This window comes from Amia ocellicauda, chromosome 12 (genome assembly GCF_036373705.1).
Source record: "Amia ocellicauda isolate fAmiCal2 chromosome 12, fAmiCal2.hap1, whole genome shotgun sequence".
NCBI classification, from domain to species: domain Eukaryota; kingdom Metazoa; phylum Chordata; class Actinopteri; order Amiiformes; family Amiidae; genus Amia; species Amia ocellicauda.
This window is the reverse complement of record NC_089861.1, coordinates 4,622,309-4,647,722: the sequence shown is the minus strand read 5'-3', so window position 1 is coordinate 4,647,722 and position 25,414 is coordinate 4,622,309. Positions and strand designations below refer to the sequence as shown.

At 42.0% G+C, this 25,414-nt stretch overlaps 2 protein-coding genes across 3 annotated transcripts in view; both read left to right on the top strand.

Annotated features, from left to right (window-relative positions):
- The window catches only part of LOC136764257 (scrapie-responsive protein 1), a 31,488-nt gene extending 14,924 nt beyond the window's left edge, over positions 1 to 16,564 (top strand). The window contains exons 2-4 of one of the 2 annotated variants that reach the window (XM_066718129.1): positions 13,957 to 14,004; positions 14,572 to 14,819; positions 15,530 to 16,564. In XM_066718129.1, coding sequence (XP_066574226.1) covers positions 13,957 to 14,004; positions 14,572 to 14,819; positions 15,530 to 15,590 — 357 coding nt within the window. In that variant the 3' untranslated portion in view covers positions 15,591 to 16,564. The remainder of the gene's footprint in view (positions 1 to 13,956; positions 14,005 to 14,571; positions 14,820 to 15,529) is intronic. The other variant, XM_066718130.1, reaches the window with a different exon arrangement.
- A 5,194-nt stretch (positions 16,565 to 21,758) lies between these two features.
- Positions 21,759 to 24,608, top strand: hmgb2a (high mobility group box 2a). Its single transcript, XM_066718128.1, has 5 exons — positions 21,759 to 21,856; positions 22,407 to 22,571; positions 22,797 to 22,948; positions 23,751 to 23,925; positions 24,094 to 24,608. Exons 2-5 carry the CDS (start codon positions 22,422 to 22,424, stop codon positions 24,271 to 24,273), a joined length of 657 nt encoding a protein of 218 aa, XP_066574225.1. The 5' UTR covers positions 21,759 to 21,856; positions 22,407 to 22,421; the 3' UTR covers positions 24,274 to 24,608.
- Positions 24,609 to 25,414: the final 806 nt, after the last annotated feature.

Here is a 25,414-nt window from a genome sequence, read left to right as displayed (position 1 = left end):
CCTCTATATTGTAATGTCAATCTAGGGTGTAAAATAAAGTAATTACAACTCTGTTCGATTACACTCTTAAATTAATTGTTTTTAAATTGACGCACAATGTGTTCAAATGTCTTTCATGAATATCCCAGCGCAGTGGCTGTGTAGAAATGAACGCACAGTGTGTTATCTTTGTGTGCGTGTGTGTCTGTGTTCGTGTTATAGGAATATTCACGTTTCGCCGCTGACTATCCTATACGTGTAGCTTAAGATTTAGCTGTGATGTGATTCCATCCATAGCACTCAATAAGGTGTATACAAGACATTAGTCAAATATCGGTGCATGTTTCTGGCAATTTCAGCACGTTATATATGCATGCATGTATGTATGTATTTGTGTGTGTATGCATACATATATACATGCATGTATTCACAGCAAAATAAGGGGCTAATTCTACCGGACTATGGTTGTTTATGAGCCGCACAGGCAATGACGTCCAATTAATTTTCTTCAGGGTGGGCCGAGTGCCAGGTGCCCCCAAGTCCCAACACACCCCAACACACCCCACTGCTTTAACTGCTTAACAGAGAGTGGTTTCCATCACGGTCACATACACATGCCACCACCACATTCGCCGCGCGGACAATTAGCGCCCTGTCACAAATATTTCCAACGTATGAGTATTATTATTAATAATAGTATTATTATTAGTTGGTATGTGTATTTTTTGGTGCCCTTCTATTACTCTTAGCCGCACTGCACTGGTTACTCTAAAATACACTTTTTGCTATGGAAAGTAATTACTACCGAAATTAAGAAGCAATTATTTTGCATCTTTGCACGTCACATTGCGTGGTTGCATGCAACTTCTACAGTCTCTTCTTCAATGCCATGGACAACTGAGTCATATATTAGTATAATTATTATTAGTAGTCTAGCAACTGACACATTGTTATATCCAGATATATGTGTAGTTTAGTTTCAAGGGAACCGTAATGTGATATATTAGCTGTCTGGTAAACAACTAAAGACAATGTAACATGTGCATATATTTCTAAACGGATTAATACATTGTGTGACCAATTTAAAGGACTTATTTTAGTGTTTCAAAGCCTAAATCATTTAATTAATACCGACAGACTGTGTGCTGATTTCGATTAAATCGATGAGAAAACGCACATGCATGCACACTTCACTGACGAACCTGCAGCCAGTCGCAGGGGAGATCTCTGTCTCAGGGAACGAACAGGTTAAATAGTTTTCTCTGTCATGCGAATGTGATGCGGGAGATATAAAGTGAGTTGGATCACAGCAATGCAACATTAAACAAACCGATGCCACAGAGATTAAATCCAAATTTAGGTCAACCCGCTAATCGCGCATCACAAACACAAAACCTGAAGGCGGGTTTCCACTGAGTATCGGAAAACCTCTGCCAGTAGAAAGTACAGAAACCACCAGCAATTACTTGGTTTCTTCTTTAAATATGCGATTGAGTCAATGTTTTGAATGAACTCGGGTTTAAAGCTACAAAACTGGGAATGTATGTATTCATTTTGTTTATTGATCTCATTAGGAAAACGGCCACTGCTGTGTAGCCTGACAGTGTAACAGCACGGCAGGGAGGCAGAGAATAAGCAGGTGGAGATGAATGTGTGCTAAAGATCATCTTCTGACACTAGCATGTGACTTACTGCTGTAGGCCTACTTACCCTTCTCCTGCTGCATCGTGTTTTAAAGAACAACGGACTCTGTTCTCAAATGATTTCACACAGATTTGGTATTTACATGTTTCTAAAAGGGATACGATATATATATATATATATATATATATATATATATATATATATATATATATAGAGAGAGAGAGAGAGAGAGAGAGAGAGAGAGTCACTTTTCGTTTATATCATGGCTTATGCAGAGATGTATCTTCAGAACAAACTAATAATTATTTTATAATTTTTTTAGCAGACGCCCTTATCCAAGGCGACTTACAAAATATAAGAGCAATACAAAAGTGCAATAATACAGTACAGATTCATAATCAAATACATACATAATACATAATACAATTACAAGTTCAAAATTACACATAAATAATGTTAACAGGATTTCAGAGAAGCAACTTCAGAAACCAGGGTAATTTTCATATTTCACTGCACTTTGTTAACTGTCATATAGCCTACTACTACTCTTGACATAAGCACTTTGTCTACTGTAGTACCTTTTAAATGTTGGATTGTATGTTGAATGTATTCTACACCGCCAAACAATTAGATACTACTACTGGTCATAATAATAATAATAATAATAATAATAATAATAATAATAATAATAATAATAATAATAATAATGCAAAAAATATTAACCTGAGTTTATCTTTAGTAAGGTCTGTGAAGTGACTCAGTGAAGACGCCGCTGCTTACAGCAAATTGGATCAATTACGCATGCGCTCTACTGTTTTCATCCCCACTAATTTCCACTTCCGGTTTGGCCGCTTGCGTTACTCGCTGCGAGTTGAGACCTGCACAGTCTAAAGACGAACAGTGTCAGCTTCCTCGTTATGCAGGTGTTTTCCTTCATTTTTACTTCAACAAACAAATTGTGTGTGTGTGTGTGTTTGACATCGTGTGGATAAAAACAGACTACAGAGACTTCAAACACTGGTCAGAAAGACCAGGAGAGCATGGACCTTGCACTACAACCCCGGCGTGGTCTACCTGGCCAGGTCAACCTCGCAGCCCTGATCGGGGAAACAAATAACCGGTAGCGCCGCACAATCAGGAGGGAAAGAAACAGGTACGTGATGTCAATAACAATGACCTCGATGGAAACAGGTCGCGTTTATGTGGCGCAGACTTGCGGGGGTTTGCGCGGCTCCACCAATGGCAGCGCTGGGATTGTGCAGATGTGCAGTTCAGTGTGCTGTTGCAATATAATAACCCACTCTGGTCTGCACAGTAACATGCATGGCTGCTGCAAGCACTAGTTATTGTAGGTTTAACTGTAGCTATAGCAGTGGCACTGGGGTTAGAAACTGTAGCCTATGTGTTAGTGACCTAGAGGTAGCCAGACTTCTAGTCCCCACTGTTAAAAACGAGAATGTCAGTGCATTTGTTCTCTATTGCTTTATACATGAAGAAAGTGAAGGAAAACTTAAAGCACACAGTCAGGCGAGGGTGTCACTTAATTTCTTTCAGTGTTGACTGTAGTGTGTGCGTGTGTTTATTGTTTTAGTCACTGGCACACTTAATGTCTGCCTTATAGAGTGATCAAAATCATGACTCAAACCAAGAGCGAGGTCTTCATTTCCCTCTGTGTTTCTGTCACTGCCTGCCATTCTTTGCTAAAGCATGTTTGCTAAATATTGTGAGTTTCGTATTTCGTATTTGTCTAACATTCCTGTCGCCCCAGCTGGGTAAGATTTTCCCCACAGTGCTCTAAGGTCATCTCTAAGAAGGATATCTTTACATCTGCTCCCCGCCCCCATCCATGAAACAGTCTAGTCTACATATTGCTTGGAACTTTTCAGAATGCATATGACATCAATCTTTCAAATACTAATAGGGTTAGGTTTATTTATGCATTGATTGCTTACAATCTGGTTTATCCTTACACATTTATATTGAGCCTGCGGCCTCATTTCAGGCAATTTGAATGACAAGACAAATATTGTATGAAAATAGACTTCTTTCAAACAATAAAAACAATAAATAAATATGTCAGCATGTGTGTAAACAGGGTACAGTGTTTAAACAGCTTTCATCAAAACGCCTTCGCCTATGTAACAGCCAAGAACAATTCAGGAGGACTATTAAGCATCACGAATTATACAGCAGTATCCTGAAACACTTACAAATTCAACTTCTGGGTTTCAGTTTTGGGTGGAGGTCACTTTTGTGTTGGCTGTTGCCTTTACAAATGACAGAGTGATACTATCCTGCACTTTTAACATTGTAATACATCGTTGCATTACGGAAATGGTATGCAGAAAACATTTTAAGTGTTGTAAAGGTTACTGCATGAGGCATTAAAACATTTTTAACAACTGATAAAGCAGTATATCCTTTATCCCTTTCGATTTGATATGACAAACAGTGAAGATGAAATATAAATATGTTCCAGTCAAACATGGAAAACAGGCTGAGTGTAAAACGCAAAGTGAATCCAGAGATATGCATTCAATGGATTACACTAAGTATGGGTGTGTGTTATAGTGTTTTATCATGCAGTGTGTGTGTGTGTATCTGAATGACAATATGTTGCTCAAATGTAATTGCTTCTTTTATTCTTTGAAATACTACAAGATGTAGGATTTTGGCAACATTTTGAATCTCTCTTCAGGCACCAGATGACTATTCTGTTCTTCCAGTTTTCCATGGTTGAATTTTTTTTATTTTGTACAATAGCACACAAATTAGATTCAAATGCTCACCAGGGCAGAACTCAGCTGGTGAAAGCCCTGACATTGACCGAGGTAACATGTGGACACTGTCCTCATTACATTACAATTATAGTGCTGTTGAAAAAAGAACTAAAGTTATTAGAGACTGTTCTATATGTGAGTGTGTGTACATGTATATTAATTCAATTATTTTGTAACATGGTATCTTATATAAATAACTATATATAGTGAGCTGGCAGCCAGGAAGCAGAAACAAAGTAAAAATCAGTCAATTTAATCTGGATTCCCGTCACAGTAGTCTTCTCCAGTTCAGCGGGCAATATATAAACAAGAGCTTCAGTTCCTGTAGTCATTTTCTTGCAGAGGATGAATGAGAGGTCAAGAGTGGAAGCTGATCGTGGCTGTTGTCCGAAGTCAGGCATAATTAACAGTTGCATTCTAATTTGTTCTGCACCGGAAACACTAGGACAGTGTTTGCAAAGCGGGACGGGATCAAAGTGCTGGCATTGCTGCACCTGACCCGCTGTCATCTGACATGTTATTGGTGGGTCACTGGGAAGCTGTTGTGAGACCAAACTGTCAGGTTTCCCATCAACCCCGTATAGGGATAGTTCAGACATTTTTACGAAGTCAGATTCTGAAAATGAACTCAATTTATTTGTTTTTTTGTTTGTTTTGTTTATGTATTTATTGGCGGCATCTGTTTGTGGTGTTAGACTCACTGCTGCCCTCTTTTGGTTATCATTTGAATAGCTGTCTAGTAACTAGAAAACGTCAAAAAGGAAGGCTCTCCTATCCTGGCCCGGGAGAGAGGCAATCCAGCAGGCTTTACAGGCTAGCTGAATTTGAATTTACTAAAATAAATCAAATAAAAACAATACCTCACACTTTAACTTTCAGAGCTTTCCTTCTGTGATTTAATTTGGATGGTTTCTGACCTTGAAAGATACTGTTAATTATAGGAGATTAAAAAAAAAAAGGTTTTCAAAGACTATGTACAATTTCTTACATATCTTTTTTTGTTATTTGTTTAAATATATGCTCAGATTGTTCTGTAATCAGTTTGGAGAGGCATTGGCCAAAATACTGCTTTTGACTATTTCTTCTGGTTTAGAAGTATTTATTTAATTAATTTTACCCACTTAGTGCTGTCATTTAGGTGTGAAAATACATTTCTCCCTGGGAAAGGCCTGTCTGCGAACAGGAATTATATATTTGTATGTGGTTTGTTAATTTAAACATTATTGCTGAAGGCCTTATCGTCTGTCACCAGTGTACAGATTAGTTATGTTCCCAGCTCAAAATATGGAAACACTTGTTTACACCAAGAGGTGCTGGGGTCTGGAACAACCTCCACGTAATTGAAGCTGGATTCAATCCCAGCTGGCTTCTTTCACATTACAATTCTGGAGTCGATTAGCGGCAACAAAATCAATCTAACGACATGGACATTGTTTTAGCTTTTTATCGCACTCTTGATGAAGACATTTTGAAACTTCATGACAGCTGTTTGTAAAATGACGTGGAAGTACAAACTTTCCTTTTATAAATACCCGGGCTTTCAACACCCCTAGGGAATATTGTAGCCGAAGGCACAAATGTACATTGTGGAATATTTATGCGTATGTCTATTGTCTGTTTTATGTCACGATTACATTCCTTGTTGGAGTTTCGAGTCGATTGATCAAACCGTGTCTGTGAGAGCTAAGCTGTGTCTGAAACAGTTTCCCCACAGGCTTCCTAAGAAATGGTGTTTAATTTTGTCTACATTAAAACGCGGTGAAAGCTAATCTGGTGACAATAAAAGATACGCCTGCAGTGACCTAGCGTTCATTAAACTGAGGATGAAAACCAGGAAAGCCAGGAAAGCAGTAATTCCTTATTCTCACTGCAGTGTAACGATTGGAGCCTTCAGCGAGTGAATCCAGATTTAATCAGACGCAAATATATGGGCAAATCATAGCATCGTTGTTGTTCTGTGTGTTTGGATGGTTGTTTGACTTGTGCCCAGTGGACATTCATGATCTATTCGGCCCATTGGAAATGCCTTAGTAGGGCACATGACCTGATCCAGTGTGGTGTGGGTTATATGGGAGGTGAACACATGCAGAGAAGTCATTCTGCAGGGAAAAGACAATAATCTGAAGGACTGGTATCTTAAGTGATCTGTCCGAGTACATTTGTTTATGCTTCCGTGTTATGAAGAGGAATATTTCATACTGCAATTGAAAAGTATCCCTCATATGAACACCATCTGGCCTGCGCTCTGAGCGGTGATTGCCTTATACAGTAGGTCCCGGGGATTCCTTTCACATTCATCAAAGTTCAAAAGCACAACCGTTCCCAGCTCTGCGTTCGTACCTAATAACTGTACCAGCAGGACCAGCAGTCTGAATGCTCAGGATATGTAATAAACCGTATGGATGGAATCTAGAATAATATTGTTTCAGATAATACTGATACAGAAACAAAATACCCCAAATGAGCTACACTTCATCCAATATGAATATTATATTAGTTTTGTTCAATTTTGGTACTTCTAAAACAAGAGGAAATATTCAAATGTAATTCCCCAAAGTCAGAATATCATTATTTTAACTTAGACCGGGCAATAATTATTATAATTGACTTGGTTTCATTTTGAACTTGTCTGCATGTCAAAGATGTCAATCTGTAGTTTACGTTTCCTGGATCAGGAATGCGCAGAGACACAGACTGTGGACCAGGGGAGGTAATGATACTACCAGCTGTCTGTCTGTCTGTCATTTCTTTTTAAAATAAAACAAGCAAGATGCACTCATTTGAAACCTTTCTATCTATCGAGCTGTTTATTTGTGTACAATGAAAATGTGACCATGCATTTGTTAAAAAAATCTGGATACACTTATGGAGGCCTTCACAGTTTCACAATACAGTGAGAAAAGAATGATAGTGTGATAGTTTTCATCCTCTTTTTGACAAGATTTAGGTCTCAAAATATACATCTGCAACTGCCACGAGATTAATGTCCACCAAGCGTAGACAAGATTAAAGCTTTTCCCAAAGGCTTCTTCGGAAATAGGGTTTTGTCTCAGAAACCGCTTTGCTCTCGCAGACAGTAATGTTTGACCCAGCTCCCGGCAAAGCAATCGGGGAACGTCACCGAGGGACATAAAACAGACAATAGAAATTGACATAAATAATCATATCTATAAACAAACTCCCTCCGTTTGTCCGTACAAGCAGTTGAGAGCTCAGGTGTTTATTAAACACAGTCGACACTTCCAGATAATATGACAAGGCCGTCACGACGTCTCTGAACGAAACTTCATCACAAATGAGGTTACATCCGAAGAAAGCTTTCGAATGAGTCCGTCTTGCTTGTTTTATTTACAAAATAAACGCATATAAAAATGTTTTTTGATGATTTCGGTGGTGTGTATATTTACAAGATGTACAACAAAGGCATTCTTATTTTTATTATATTTCTTAGAAGACACCGTTATCCAGAGCAAATTACAATGTTACACATTATTTTTACATCAATTCCCCATTTCTACAGCTGGGTTTTACTGGAGCAATCGAGGTTCAGTGCTTTCCTCCATGCAGCAGCCACAACAAGCATAAAACAAGCTGGGTGCTGTTTTATTTGAAATGCATTATTTACTGCAAAGTTCACTCCAACGCTTGTAAAAGAAGACGGGTAGATCCAATCTGTGTCCTTATCTAAACTCTGGCTTTAGTAATCCTTACTGTATCTTCCCCCCCATAAAAACAGCCCTCCAGAAGCTTGCAAGCGCCTCACAGGGACAGTTTATAGGAAGGCTTTCACTCGGTTTATCTTTGCCGTGTTCGGGGCACATTCCAGCGTGTCGACCCATGACCCGCGATTGCACTCGAGGTGTGTCGGAGCGGCTGTGCTTCTCCCCTGTAGTGGCTCTCACTCGCGTCGGTGATTTGTTGCATATTATTAGAAGTATGATATACACATACAGAGCGAGAAAGCAGCAAATGAATACTCCTCTCTTGGTGTTCCTGTAATGTCTCACCGGCCTATTCCTCCTCCTCTCCCACCGGCACAGAGACGGCCGGTGATTTCACTATCACCCACCCTGGCCCTGCTTTTCATTACTCCTGCCGCTGAGACGAGACGAGCCACGAACGCGCTGGGCTGGAGCTCGATCTCTGGTGCAAAAAGCAACATCTTCCTGCGTTTTATAGGGAGCGTAACCCCCTTTAATTGAAAACGCATGTGGACCCGGACGTCTCGCCTTTGTTCTCGGAGATAGCGGCCGTCATTACGGGTCTGTTGCCTTCCTCTTATCCAGAGGTCACCCCTCATTGTGGCCGTGACTTAGAGGAGACGGAAAGTTTCTGAGCAGAGGTTTTCGAGCTTTGGCTTTGACTGAAATGGTAGTGTCTGAGTCTGGTGTCTTTCTTTCTTTGTCTGTAGGCCTGTGTGCTGAGATCTTTCTCTGGTGACACAGTCCGCTCAGAGAGACGAGTTGAGCGGCGTTTTTGGGGGAATGGTGGCGTCGCGGCTTTAACTGTCAGTTCTGGCTCTTTATTTATATAACAACATTAGAAGAGACATGAAGCACAGGTGGCCAGTCCACCGTACTACTGGTTAGTACAACCTTCAAATATTGATTCAACTGTGCCACATGATTTTGGCAGAGTGCGAGTGTTTGTACCTTCGCTATACAAGCATTTATTCCTGAATATTTACCTTAGAAAAGTCCTGAGCCACTATTTTAACTGTTTGAAAGCTTCTAGGCTGAGGGATTTGGGGGGGATTATCACAGATACTACTCTGTCTGTTTAATCTAGTGGACGTCTTTCCCTCGTATTCTCTGATGGCCTGATTTTCACTACATGTCAATCTAAGTGCCGAATGGGAAAAGGTGGGAGTTTAGTTTCGCTGCCAACAATCTCTTGTTCTCGTAAACCTAACCAACTCTTCACAGATCACACGTCGATGATGATCTTGCATAGGTGGTAACCATGCGGCATCAAACACTCCCAAAATAAGCATCGCTCCTCCTCTCTGGGCTCAGCTGGGCGCATTCCAGGCAGAGGAGCGTCGAAACACCTCACCTACAAGACGGGAGTCCTGTTTTCTAAAGCTGACTGCTCTCGTTAGGATTAGGAATAGCTTTTAAAGAAGGTCTGCCAGAGCAAACAGTGACGTGACAGGGTTTGGTTGGTGTTGCAAGAGTTTGGATGGTAAGATAGACAGAAGTTCCAGCACTGGGACTAAATGATCACAATCCCACCCCAAAAACAGTCCAAGTACACATTAGCCCAGGTATTAGAAAACCGTCCCTGCATGGGGATGCACTTCTCTCTTCAGGGGAAGGGGGTGGGAGGTATAGAGACGTGCTTTGCCAGTTTCTGCTCACTGTTGTACAGATGCCCACCGTTCCCACAAAACAGTATGTGCCTTTTGGGTTTGCTTTTCTTCCTAGAAATCCATAGTTGCATAACAGCCAATTTGAAAAGTGGTGACAGGCCGATTTGTGTCCAGCTTTTACAAAAATGTTAAACTTTTGCAGATTATGATTCTCTGAATTTATTCCAGGCACGCATGGTTTAGATCATCAAAACCTAGAGTTTCTCATTGGTATGTATTTTTTTTTTTTTTTTGTAAGGCTTCATTTGTTATTCGCAGTTGGTTTCTCGTGCTCAGTGTCGTAGCGGTGGAAATGAAATGGATATATCAGCACGGAATTCAACACAGAAACCCAACCCTTTTGAAATGATGGCATTGCTGTCGTTGCTTTGTTTGTTTGTTTGTTTTTGTATTAAACACAATAAATTATTTAATTTCTTCAGGGGCTAATAATTATTAAGAACAGTAAAGTAAGCATCACATTTCTGCTTTTAACCTTAAGGCACCCAACATGAACTGGACATCTGTATTTATTCTTACTGTGTATTTGACCTTTAGATATAGGGTGGTGTTTTAAAACAATGCATCGCTGTTGCTTGTTAGTTTGTTTTCCTGTTGCATTTAATTTAATGTAGCTTTGGCCGACAGCCACCAATACATCTGCCTCATAGTTTTGAGGTATGGGCAGCAGATGGCAGTATTTCACCACATCGTTTTCTATGTTTTCTTTTTTTGTGTGAGGTTTTCAACCTGATCAATCAAACATTAATCATTTCCATGATGTTTTTTTTTTGTTTGTTTTGTTTTTTTGGATCTGTGTCTTTTTTAATGTTTTTCCTAGATTGTGTCACTGGTTGCTGGCACCCTATGAGTCTTCGCTTTGTGTAATCACATCTTAGGGAAGGAATAATTGCCAAGACCAAAGCAGACAGTTTAGTGCTGATGGTCTCCACTACAGCTATCATGAGGCTTGAGCTGTGGGGTTTAAAGAGGACTGAACTGAGTATTAAACACCTGCAGAACTGATACAGCAAAGCAGTGCAAGTCATTCGAAATAGAAAACGCACAGGTCTTAGGTTACCACCAGGAGGCGGCAGAGAGACAAAGACCGTCACTGAAGTGCGAGGCCAACACGAACACCGAAAGCGGCTGTGACAAACTGTGGCATTTTAAATACTGTTGGCACCCTGAGAGGAAAGCAGCGGCTAATCCGTATGGCATGAAAGCAGTCTTAAAAGAATTATGATTTCATATTTAATTCTCCCGCAGAGGTGTTAACTGTGAGCAAGTAAAATGCAGTCTGTAAAAACAATTGTTTCTAATTGCCCGATAAGACCTGTTGTGTGACTTGGAAGACTGTCAAGAGTCTGAACAATATAACAATATAACAGTGCAGCACTCGGTGTCAAAACCCCTTCCCACTGGGGTCGCAAGCATTAAACCACTTGCAAATCAACTGTAACTGTTGAAAAAGTTACTTCCAATGACTAAAGATTTCCTGAATATACTATACATCCAGGCTTAACTGCTTAAGTATAGTATAATCATTCATTTTATCAAGGGCTGAGTGTTTATGTATACGGTGGAAAACAGCTGCAGGGCTTCAGCCCTCCTCCACCCCTGAGAGAGAGGGAGAGGGAGAGAGGGGTGTTTCTGTGCTGGGGCAGAAGCTCAGTTCACACTTTGATTATGTATCAGATATGCTATCAGATACACTTTGGACTGTGCCGGTTTGCTCTCCTGAAACAGGACTCAACTGGCTGTAGCTGTGCATGCCAGCCATGTGTGAACCTTCTCAGGGTTATATTTTACTGCATCTGTGGTGCAGCGGTGCAGGGGTAGTACGCTGTTATCAGGAACACTTGGATGTCTTCTGTATTTAATTGGGAACAAAAGGCTGCTCAGCTTGTAGAGCGTCGGGGCATTAAGTGTTTTTTGTTGTTGTTTTGCTTTGGTTTCCTGGGTAATTTAAATACAATCCTCCCCCAGTATAGTGCCAAGTCCAGGACAAACATTGGAATTGGCAGGAAGTGGGGTTGGCAGTGTGTAGGGATGGTTATAGTTGGTGCGAAACTCTTGAAGAGGGAAAACTGGCGATAAGCAAGGCTAGCTTTATGAAGGGGTTTAATACAATATGAACCGCAAAAATCACCTTCAGTCCTCAGTTAGCCTTATATACAGTGAGGGAAAAAAGTATTTGATCCCCTGCTGATTTTGTGCGTTTGCCCACTGACAAAGAAATGATCAGTCTATAATTTTAATGGTAGGTGTATTTTAACAGTGAGAGACAGAATAACAACAAAAAAATCCAGAAAAACGCATTTCAAAAAAGTTATAAATTGATTTGCATGTTAATGAGGGAAAAAAGTATTTGATCCCCTATCAATCAGCAAGATTTCTGGCTCCCAGGTGTCTTTTATACAGGTAACGAGCTGAGATTAGGAGCACTCTCTTAAAGGGAGAGCTCCTAATCTCAGCTCGTTACCTGTATAAAAGACACCTGTCCACAGAAGCAATCAATCAATCAGATTCCAAACTCTCCACCATGGCCAAGACCAAAGAGCTGTCCAAGGATGTCAGGGACAAGATTGTAGACCTACACAAGGCTGGAATGGGCTACAAGACCATCGCCAAGCAGCTTGGTGAGAAGGTGACAACAGTTGGTGCGATTATTCGCAAATGGAAGAAACACAAAATAACTGTCAGTCTCCCTCGGTCTGGGGCTCCATGCAAGATCTCACCTCGTGGAGTTTCAATGATCATGAGAACGGTGAGGAATCAGCCCAGAACTACACGGGAGGATCTTGTTAATGATCTCAAGGCAGCTGGGACCATAGTCACCAAGAAAACAATTGGTAACACACTACGCCGTGAAGGACTGAAATCCTGCAGCGCCCGCAAGGTCCCCCTGCTCAAGAAAGCACATGTACAGGCCTGTCTGAAGTTTGCCAACATCTGAATGATTCAGAGGAGAACTGGGTGAAAGTGTTGTGGTCAGATGAGACCAAAATCGAGCTCTTTGGCATCAACTCAACTCGCCGTGTTTGGAGGAGGAGGAATGACCCCAAGAACACCATCCCCACCGTCAAACATGGAGGTGGAAACCTTATGCTTTGGGGGTGTTTTTCTGCTAAGAGGACAGGACAACTGCACCGCATCAAAGGGACGATGGACGGGGACATATACCATCAAATCTAGGGTGAGAACTTCCTTCCCTCAGCCAGGGCATTGAAAATGGGTCGTGGATGGGTATTCCAGCATGACAATGACCCAAAACACACAGCCAAGGCAACAAAGGAGTGGCTCAAGAAGAAGCACATTAAGGTCCTGGAGTGGCCTAGCCAGTCTCCAGACCTTAATCCCATAGAAAATCTGTGGAGGGAGCTGAAGGTTCGAGTTGCCAAACGTCAGCCTCGAAACCTTAATGACTTGGAGAGGATCTGCAAAGAGGAGTGGGACAAAATCCCTCCTGAGATGTGTGCAAACCTGGTGGCCAACTACAAGAAACGTCTGACCTCTGTGATTGCCAACAAGGGTTTTGCCACCAAGTACTAAGTCAAAGGGGTCAAATACTTATTTCCCTCATTAACATGCAAATCAATGTATAACTTTTTTGAAATGCGTTTTTCTGGATTTTTTTGTTGTTATTCTGTCTCTCACTGTTAAAATACACCTACCATTAAAATTATAGACTGATCATTTCTTTGTCAGTGGGCAAACGTACAAAATCAGCAGGGGATCAAATACTTTTTTTCCTCACTGTATATCTAATCATACTTTAATGTTTAAATGACTGCCTCCTTCCAAAATAAATTTGCTTCCGTGCAGGGAACCCAGAGGAATTGATTGCAGAAATGGGAATGTAAACTTGCAAGCCTTCCAGAAAGTAGTATTGATGTTAAAAATCAAACAAAAAATGTCTATAAGTCTGTGTATCTTAAAATGGTTTGTGCTGTATGTCCCGTATCTCTCGGTGCACCGCTGGAACTGAAATAGGTCTTCGCCCAAGGGTTGGGGTGGTTGTGGGTTCCCCACAGTGCTGGATGTATAGTGGTCTTGTTCGTGCGAGCCGTGTGGAGAGGGAGTTGTTTCTTCTCCAGCACAGTCCCGGGCAGCAGAGAGAGGGACACTGCCACTCTTAGCTGGGAGCTGAATAGGACAAAGACCCCTTTGTGCCCTAATATACAAACTCATATTTACAAGACAGCCATTCAGACCTGCAAGACACTCCTGCACAGAGCACAGCAAGAGGTAGGTCACACTTTCTTCATTCCTAATCTCATTTAATTATTTTAATGTTATATATGTGCATACAAATTAAAATACAAAACACCTACAAGAGAACAGAATGCACCATGGTAGCTGCACACACAGATGTGTCATTAATCGATTTGATAAACTTATCTTTTAGTGGAATACTCAGTTTTGATAACTTATACAGATACTTTTTGAAAAATGAGAGAGATATGTGCATATGTATATATAATAACTTCCACCTTACCTGTTTACCACAAGTTACTGAGTACAAAACGGGTATCTTTACCTTTTAAAGTCTAAAGTCCTGCTATATAAAAAGCATTTAGGCTATAACACGATTTCCGTTCTGAAATCGCGATCAATAAATGCCTTTAATTACATAATTGGTGTTTGTCTTTTACTATATGAACATTGTGTGAGTTTAATTCAATTCCTTACATTAGTATTTGCTGTCGCATGAATCCATTTTCAGGGCAGTATTCTCTGTAATATGCCTATATGCACATTACAAAATGGTTGAAAGTTTGTAAAACGCAGTTAATAGAGCACATCTGTCTGCAGCTGGAAAAGATGAAAGCGCCCCTCGCCATCCTTGCCCTGCTGGTCGGGTTTGTGTCCATAGACGCCATGCCGAAGAGCCGCCTGTCCTGCTCCAAGAAGATCCTGAAAGACAGAAACTGCCACAACATCCCCAGTGGGGTGGATCTGCTGAGGAGCATCGACACGTCCCTGCAGGACCACTTCTGGGAGGGGGACGGCTGCGAGACCGTGTGCTACTGCAACTTCAGCGAGTTGCTCTGCTGTCCACGGTGAGCTGCGGGGCGGCCGCTGGGGGGCGCTGCGGGCCCGGAGTCACAGAGACCCTCAGTGGCGGCGCTGTGGTGCAGCCTGCGGGGCGCCGGCGGGGGGCATGTGAGACCCACGATAACAGCACAGCTTACTCTGCTCTGTTGGCTGCTTGGGTTTTTATTGATACAAGTCATAGCAAAACTGTGTTTCATTATATGTGTAATGTACCCTTTAGTTTATTAAAGGGCATTTAAGGATTTTATTTTACATACCATGGTGCTTACGAGAGAAAAAAAAAACTACTTAAACATGTTTACTACATTAGGGAAGTATTGCAATGCGGGTTTTATCTACATGAATGCTATAGATTTTATCTATCTGAATACAGAATAACTGTTTAACTGCATGTGTAAACGAAAACGAGCAATTTCTTCAAGCTGCATGTGGTTTCAAATATATCTTGTATCCATGTAATCATTGAATATATCGTGTGTGTGTGTGTGTGTGTGTGTATGTAATCTTTTTCGGTCGTATGGTTGTGCATAGTGGCAATAACGAAGTGCATTGAAATGAGGAGACCTCCAAACCCGGTGCGTTTTTACGCAGTGTGGAAACAGTTAACCGCAATGCAGAACCGCGCACAGAAGCCTGCTTGTGTATCAGATGTATGCCATTGAAATTGTGTCTATTCCTTAGTCATGCACTTTCTAAATTGACTCAATTGTTTCAGGGACGTTTTCTTTGGACCGAAAATCTCCTTTGTGATTCCGTGCAACTCCAAGAGCCCATGAGCGCCGGGCAGCTGCGAGCGGCGCGCCTGTCCAGGAGCGGCAGGATGACCCGTTTGCGCCTCTGTCGACTTTAAATCACTTTATCAACCCGCCGTGCAATAGTGTCGTACCTATCACCGACCTGCATCTCTGACAACGTGTACTTATACGACAGTTAAACGAAAATGTGTTTTGTGAGGCTATAAGCTGGTTTTACGTCTTGATAGCCAAGTATTTGTGGTAACGTGTTACCAGTCAGGATCCCCCACAAAATCTATGGCTTTTGAACATTTTCAACAGCACAAGTGCCTTTAAATCCTGCGATTCCAGGGCTCTTCTGTTTGTCATTTTACTTCCATTCTCAAAAGTATTCTTGTTTGGAATCAATAGTCATTATTATGTTGTTGTTTCATAATAAATATTCAATCCCAAGATTATACTCAACTAATAATAATGTATTATTATTATTATTATTATTAATAATAATAATAATAATAATAATAATAATAATAATAATAATAATAATAATATACCATTCAATCTAATAATGGTATTCTCTTTGGATTCTAGTTTAGCCAAATTTAAGTTGTATGACAAACAGATTTATCTGGTACCAGAAACCAGAAATATTACCCATTGAACCCATGTTCACACAAAAGTCTTAAAAATATGTAATCTGTAGTTTTCTAATGCTTTCTTAAAACTTCTTAAAATATTAAGAGAAAAACTTTTATTTACTTACCCAAGACATTTGGAGACAGAGGGAACATATATATGTACTACACTAGGGAAGTATTTCTGTGTGGGTTTTATGTAACTGAATGCTAAACACATAATCACTTTTTTAACTAATTGTATGTATAACAAAAACTGGAACCATTATTACAAGCTGCTACGCTGTTTGAAATATATTCTTGTATCCATGCAATTCTGTTCTCTATGTAATTCTCAAAAGAGTGTTTACATGATTTAATAAAGCATTTCACTGTGTTTTACTACCTGACACATTTATGATAGCTTGATGGCAATGTAACAGGATATGAAACAAGATATGCATCTCTGCCCCTGAATGTATTTCCTGTATATTTTAAATTAACTTAGATGATTAATGTAGCAAAGACATTGTATTTTACAGATTATCTTCCATTGCTTGCTCTATAATTTGATTTTTCTCTTCCTTCAGATTAAAAACTAAAATAATGAATGGCTACAAAAGAAGACAACTTGCTACACAGAATACAACCCAAGGTTAACACACAATGGCAGTAAACAACTAAAACTGCCAGGAAAGCAGATGGTTTCAGTTCATCTTATTTCAGCACAAGAGTTTCAGATTGTTCTTGCTGCTAAATGCAAAATCTTACCGTTTATTTTACCAGCCCGTTGAAAACAGGCCATGATCATTCAAGCAAGAAATAGAACAGGAACAAATAATTAAATAAAGCGAGCAACACAAAATTACATTTAGTCTTACATAAGCCACCGTTCGGCAATTTCTTGTCCAATATCATTTTAAAGATAACACATTTCCTGGAGTATTTAAGCACGAAAAAGATAAGACACTGTGTGGTGCAGTTTCAATTAACACCTCGATCCAGGGGCAATGGAAAAATATTTTTTTTATCAAACCCCCTGGTATTCTAAAGCTAGATAACATTCTGGACCTTATAGACAGCCTGTGACAAAAAATACAATTTGAACACTGCCTCATTCAAGCCCTCTCTGTGGAAATCCATCCCATTTCGAAGGCACTTCACATTTTTAAGACTGGGGTTGATTGTTTTGACATTGCCCAACACAAGTGTCTATTTTGGCCATGCATCTCTGGCATGGGGGTCTCCTTATCCGCAGGAAAGGGTTGTGTAGGTCTAATATTTAAACAGATTACAGGGGAAATATCCAAACTTTATTTTAAAATATATTTGTACCACGCATTCTCGCAAAACCTGAATGTTAGCACTTAAGGACGAGGTCATACAACAGTCATCCTTTGTTGTGGCACAAAGCAGACCAGGAGAACAAAATCTTGGTATGAATTCAAGAGGGACGTAGAGTCTCCAGTCTCCGAACAGGAGGAATTGTGACAATAGATTCTAGATCTTTTTCAGGTCATTCTGGGTCTATTAACTGATCTCTCTGTTTTGAGTCTGGTCAGGTAGAGTTGTAGTTTGTTCTGTGCTACAAGGAAACAGCGTTACACACCGATATATACAACGGGGGAAAGTAGAAAACGAAAGCCACAGAAACAGGTGTAAGTTACCCCTTTTGGGACAGTTGTAATGCCATCTGTTGTGGTGCTGGGGACCTCAGTTCAGATCCTGCTGTCACTTTCCCGTGTACTGCAGCACCCCTCTCAGAGGACCAGTCTGAAACTCAGCGAATCTCCAGTTATTCACTCACTGTCACAAACTGAGAAATGTTTTCCCTTTCCATCATTTGAGACTTAACATGTAGTGTGAGAGGCCAGTTCAACCAGAAAATACCAAAACATTATTAATATTGGTGTTTAGTTGGTGAAATGGGTGTAACACATGGTTTATGTGCTTATATTTACCCATCAGTAGTTGTAGGTGTATTGATTAAACTCCATTAGCACATTCTGGATGCTGAATCACTGGGCTCAAGTTATCGAGGCCACCATGGCAAAAATATGGTAAACATAGTAAAGTGTAGTGTACCATGGTTAAGGCAGATATACACCATGAATCTGAAGGGCTTAAATAAGATCATACAATAAAAGGAACTAAAAGCAATGTAAAAAAGTATAAAAGAAGAAAAACAGCAGAGTGCATATGCTCCTCGGGGGAATCGTGATGTATACAGTAAGGCTTTCCAGCAACGTTGTATTATTGCATAAACTTCTTGTGTTTGCTGGGTTGTTTGCAGGGAGCAATCTCCTGTCTGAATACAACACCTCGTTGCCGCACCTTTACGCACAGCAGCAATGACATGCTAATGCAAAGCACTCAGCAGATATCTGACCTGCTAGATGAGCTCAATCTACACACAATCACTGACGCATCCCGGCAGGCTATTATAACACCAATATTGCCATCTCTCTCGGCTGCAGTGAAAGAAACAGGGCTCGCACCATGTTGGATAACTTAACAAGGTAACGTCTTTGCGTTGGAGTTTTCAGTTCCAGTCTCAAGTGTCGTGGTGCCCAACTAGACCATAATCAGCTGACCTTTGCGTTTAAATAAAAGTGCTGACTGACCACGTCCTTGGAAAACAGAATATTTATTTTATTTTTACATTCATTAATACATTAACATTAATGAATGATAAAAACAATAATTGATCTGGAGCTAGCGTTGAAAGGTCAGGCAGAAAATGTATTGTGGAGTTCAAGTGCAGTAAAGAGACAAGTATCAAAAGGAATGAGTGGGAAGGAAGACAAGGCGAGGGTGGGATCACCGGAGCTGGTGTGAAGGGAAACAAGGAGAGGCGTGAGGTGTCGAGGTGGGAGGAGATGTTTGTGACATGATTCATATTTACTTACATTTGAATTGCTTTGTATTATTAAAGTACTTCCATCTATAATTGATTCTTGAAACGGCAGCATTGCTGTTTCAATCAGTTTCCATATAGCCTGCAGCTGCTGTGTCAGTAAACTCGGCTGAGACACAGAGGGGTGGGCAGCTGGAGTGAGTGTCCAACATGCTCACCTCCATTCTCCATGGGCACAACATCTCACACCCCAGCATGAAAAGGGTTGCAGGGGCCAAACTGGACTGGGATTGAGCTCAACTGGGCCATCAGTGCCAACAGCCGCGTCCACACCACTCGTCTGTTAGGTGAAAGAAGGGACGCGTTCAAACTAGGCGATCGAGTGAGAAGGAAAGTGAAACCAACCCGTGTTTGCCTTAAAAACAACTGAACTTGCGACTTGAGTGGCTGGAAAGTACTCAAACGTAGACTGCATATACAGAAAAAAGACTCAGACTTTCATTTCAGATAAAAGGAAACAAGAAAATGAAATTATTATCAGTGTCGTGCACATGTGCCTTCTAGGAAGATAGTGTCTTGATGATGCTTGTTGTCAATAATAACAAAACAAGATGAATGTGTGTGTTACGCGGTTCTATGCTAGCCGTATCAGCTGTGATACATGATTGAATGATTCTCAACTTCTAACTTCAAAGATACGTTTTCTCACTTTGTCAGGATCTAAACACATTAGAGAGGGATAACGAAGTGGGGCAATCAAATTGGCAATCACATTTCAGTTTCGTATTTGCGTCTGCTTTTACTTTCCCGTGAAAGTTGGCGACCCAGACAGACAGACAGACAGACAGACAGACAGGTCTGCGTCTTATGTGGACAAAGCAAAGCCCTGGGACAGCTGCCCAGCACATCGCATCGGAGCAAATGAACCGGAGGCTATGCAGTCCAGTAATGCCTGGTGTCCGGCGCTTTCTTAACAGTTGGCCAATGCACAATAAATGAAACGCATGATCTGACTCTCAGATTTGAAGACACATTTTGCACGCCGATGTAAGGGTCCTGCACAGAAACCAACAACTCATGCATAGAATATCCAGCGGCCCAGTAAAATAGTTACCCATATAATACATATCGAGGTTTTTTGTATACTGTACAACAGTGTGGAGAAAGGACTGTTTAAGAGAGAATGTATCAGTTAGACTTGCACTGATATGAGCACTACAGTGACGAATAAGCCAAGTGAAACCCGGATGACCTCAGTCTCAGCACCGGGTGTATTGGTACATTTCTGTAATAACTAGCGGTATGTGTAATAGTTCAGTTGATGGCTACAGTCTAGGCACAGATACACATTGCGGAATTGTTTACTGCTCAGCAGGAGCGCCGGCCCACGCACTCTGGTTCTCAATTCTTGCGGTTACGAGTGGCGCACAGAAGCGCGCAGATATCCAGCACCACTGCACTGCTTGTTTACCTGCATGGCCTGTGCATTGTGTATACTGTGAAAGAAAGCTATGGTAACTAAATGAATGCAGATTCAACTGGAGTACAAATGCACGCAGACGACCCTACGTATAGTATTTTACCGCGTCTTTCCCGTGTTGGCATTGCATTGCACTGCATGGCGTGAGATGTCGCCCGTCTGCAGGCTGCCGGCGCTGCACGGTGCGCCGGCCCGGGGGCGGGAGTGCGGTGGATTGGTGCAAGCAGCTGCTCTTTTGTTTTGTTTTCCTTCGCCATTTCTTCTGCAGGGTGAAGTAATCCTACACCATGCAGCCGAATGTCGTAATGATACAGTTACGTGTAGCAAATGTTACACACATAGGTTACAGTAGCACATAACGGACAAGAAGAATGGGCTCAATCCTACGTCCAGTTAAACTCCAGTTTATAATAAAGTTTCTCTCTTTCTCTCTCCCCAGACAGCTATGATAGCGTTTATATTCAGTGACATGGGTTAAATAAACACACACACACACATATATATATGCACGTGAATCTACACTTTGTGCTAATGTAATATTTAGTTTAGTTTAAAGAGGTCTGCTGTGCTCATATTTATTTAAAATGTTTCTGGATTAAAATGTTTGTTTAAATGATCTCATTCGGTCAGTATGCAGAACTGCACAAACTCGAGAAAAAGTGCACGCAGCTTTTTGAGGAATTGGTTATAGAGCTTTTCCTCTCGAAAACGGATCAACCAAAACTAAAATAATTGCACTTAATTGGTCATGCAATGAGCATATCCTGGTGCAAATCAAAACTGCTGGCACACAAACATGCATTTGCAGATGCTTTACTGGGATTGTTTCTGCTGCTACTGTACTGTAAGGGGTTTTCGGGGACAATCATTTTGTTTATATCACTTTTTTTTTGTTTCATTCAAGTTTACATCTAGCGTCTACTATTGTTTCTTTTTCATGACAAAAAAAAAATTAAAATCGCCCTCCTTTTGTGTTTCAAATGACGCCGACACCACTTGCAGCCAATCGCATTACCGCCTTCCAACCCTGCACCAATGCGCTTCCGCAGCCGCGAATTTTAAATCCCCGGGCCGACCAATCACGGAGCAGATCACTGGGCGCACACTCCTGCAGTGCAGCCGACAAACATGCTGTCTCGATTCCGATTGGTCGACGGGCTACACCAATCAGAGCTCGGCGTGGCCCGGCGAGAGCCTACTTTTCCATTTGAACGCGTCCAGGCGGCCAATAGCGGCGATCGGGGGGCGGGGCCTAGAGAAACGTTTATCATGCTTGTGTGACCGGAGCAGCGCTGAGAAAACAGTGCGTACTAGTACGGAACCGCACATTCAACGACTGCGCCTGTAGCTGTGTGTGGTGAGTGTCAATGGGCTTTTTCTACGCTTCGTGTTTATTATTTATTCTGTTTCTGGGGAAGTAAAAACGCAGGTATTTATAATCACAACATACGATGCTTATTTATAGGAGTGGATATTTATAATTATTTAGATTTTAGTTTTTTTTTTTAAATGGTAATCGAGCTCAATTTGTACGTTTCGCGCCCCGTCTCCGTAAAGTATCGCACTTACTTTTCTTGTCTATTTAAAATATTGACTTCCAGGCCCTCCTGGCGTTTCCCCGGGGTTGTAGGCTTGGGCGGGTTGCATTGCATCGTATTTGTGTGGCCGTAAGTTGCGCGGATCTCGTCTCCCCTCCCCCCTCCAGTAGGCTTGTTTCGGGGAGGAAGAGAAGTTTAGGCGGGAAACAAAATGGAGGCCCGCTCATTGTTAGAGCCGTGCGGTTGCAAAGCAGGCATGGGCCGCAGCGGGCCGATCTCTCTTGTCGGCCCCGGGGTTTGATTTGCCGTCCCCCCCGGCGGGCTGCCCCCCGCACCGCGCCCGCACACTGACCCGCCCGCTCGTTGCAGATCAAGCGTGCAGCCATGGTCAAAGGGGATCCCAACAAGCCGCGGGGCAAGATGTCCTCCTACGCCTACTTCGTGCAGACGTGCCGGGAGGAGCACAAGAAGAAACACCCGGACACCTCCGTCAACTTCTCCGAGTTCTCCAAGAAGTGCTCCGAGAGGTGGAAGGTAATGGCCGCCGGCTTTGTTCTCGCCTCCCCTCCCCCGTCTTCATGAGCCGAGTGGGGTTTGTGTGCTGGGACACTTCCTTCCCGTTTCCGCTGCTCAGTCCCCAGCTGACTCGAATGGCTCTGGCTCTTTTCTCCCGACTCCGGCCTGCCTTGTAACGGGGCTTTGCAAACCCGTTTTAATTTATTTTTTAACTTAATTTATTTTTTTATTTTTTTTGTTAAGACGATGTCGGCCAAGGAGAAGGGCAAATTCGAGGACCTGGCCAAGACGGACAAGGTGCGCTACGAGCGGGAGATGAAGACCTACATCCCTCCTAAGGGCGAGAAGGCGAGCAAGAAGAAGAAGAAGGATCCCAACGCCCCCAAACGGCCACCGTAAGTGCGCCTAGTCACGTGTGCGGAAGTACGGACACGCAGTCTGTGCGGCCCTTCCGGTTTACATGCGTCTGTTCAGTGTTTTAACTTTAACATAGTTGGTGTAAAACTGTGTGTGTGTGTTAACCCTTTAGTTTATAGAGTCCAGTGCTAAGTGTTGACTGAATACACTAAACTATTTGAGGGCTTTCATGTTTTAGTTTTTAAAAGTTATTTAGGTGGATTGCTGATTAGAATCCTCCGTCCTCAAGAGATTCCATGTAATCAAACATTCTGGAGGTTTAAACTCTAAATAGAGACTTGCTCGGGCATTGGTATGCAGAGCAGCATTGGTACAAAGTCCAGGGGTTCAGGCTAGTCCCGCAGGGCTGCAGCATCCGCTGATCTGGGTTTTTGTTCCTCTAATTTATTATGAGGCTTATTTGAGATTTAAACCATTTTAGCGGGCTGATAACATGTTGATCTTAACCTTGTGCCCTCAGGATTCTCCAGAGTTATTAACTAGATCAGTTAAGCAGCATAGAGCTGGGCTGGAAGAAAAACCAGGGGCTGCCACTGCTCTCTAGGCCTGGAGAGTGACATTCCTAGTGTCTACCAGATTATAATCCTGTCCAATTAAGTAGTTAACGTCTAATCCTGTGACTGGCCTAATCAAAGGGTTCAGAAAGATCCCTGTAATTAAGAGCTCAGATGGTGGCCACAGGAGGCAGGACAGGGTGCACCAGCCTCTAAAGGGTGGGTTTTGTTGTAGATCTATAGTAACCATGAATTCTAAGTGTTTTTTTTTTCTTCACTTCTGCAGATCTGCCTTCTTCCTGTTCTGCTCCGAGCACCGCCCGAGAGTGAAGGGCGAGCATCCCGGGATCTCCATCGGGGACATCGCAAAGAAACTGGGAGAGCTGTGGTCCAAGCAGACGCCCAAGGACAAGGTTCCCTTTGAGCAGAAGGCCGTGAAGCTGAAGGAGAAATACGAGAAGGTGAGAAGTGTGGGAGGGCAGAGATGGTGCAGGGTTGAGAGCTGTTGTCTGTGAGGGTGCAACTCATTGGCCTGGAGCACATCAGAGCTTTTAAACCTGAGTGGGTCCAATCGTGTCCCCGGGTCAGTCCCGATTGTTGACCTCCGTATCCTTCCTCCCGTTCCTCAGGATGTCGCCGCGTACCGCGCCAAGAGCAAGGTGGAGACCGGTGCCGTTGGCAAGAAGGGCCCCGGCAGGCCGACCGGATCCAAGAAGAAGGCCGAGCCTGAGGATGACGATGACGATGAAGATGACGACGACGAGGAAGATGACGATGACGACGATGATGATGATGACGATGACGAGTAAGCTGTTGGGCCTGGAGACCGAAGCTGGAATTTTACAAAGCCAGAATGTGAACTTGAATGCAGCTTAACATTAGTGTTGGGTTTTCTTAACGTGTACAGGACTGTGTAGCTGTCATCCATGTGGGGCGGGCGGTTTTGTAATGAGTAGCGGCCGGTCCTCGGAGCGCTGCGGTTTTGTGTTTTGGTTAGCGTGCGATTCTGGGATGTTTCTCTGCCTTTCGGGATGTTGTGTAGGACATGCATTTAAGAAAACATGACATGGATTTAAACTTTTTGTTCTAACGTTGTGTAGATTTGAATTTTTTTTATAATAAAATTTTGTATATTAAGATTCGATGCCGTCTTCCTGAGGTCCTTTCTTCGTGGCAGGGAGTGTATGATTGAGTGTGTGCCTGCTTTATAGTTACACTTAAACCTCCACATTTGCTTACAAAACTTTCCTTCCAAGTCTACATGTGTATAAAGTGAGGCAGTAAATGTTTGCTTGAGCATTTCATTTCTGAACAACGTGTCCTACGTGTGGTAGAACTTCAATATTGTGTGAATGCAGATGTCTCTAGTGCCATCTGGGCTATACAATGTGTGGGTTGAGTTCTGTTAAATGTCTTGTGTGTACAAATTAGTGTATTGCACCTCCACCCCTGTAATTAACCAAAATAGGTTTCAGACTAAGCAACTGCTGTCCTAATGAACCCCCCCAGATAAATTAATCCTATCCCTGACTCACATAAACAGTCCAAATGAATATTATTCTATACTGAGCTCATTTATGCTGGAGCAGAGGGGTCTCGAGGAGAACAAAGATGAGGATAAGTGTATAATTTGTCTTTCCAGCACCTTTTCTAATCTTCCAGAGAAACTAAAACAAGGCTACCTATTCCACACAATTGCACAAATCACACAAAACTACATCTTGTAAGGCTTATATTGTTCTGTCATATGACTGAAGGATGTGTTGTATCCAAATCCTAAGGTATTCCTAAATTCAATGTTCCCACAGCTATAGATCTATATAGTGGGTTTGAAAGCACATTTTCAGGCAGTGCTGTGATTTATTTTTCTCCTTGTCTAAAAAGTGTCATAAGATGTACACTCACCTAAAGGATTATTAGGAACACCTGTTCAATTTCTCATTAATGCAA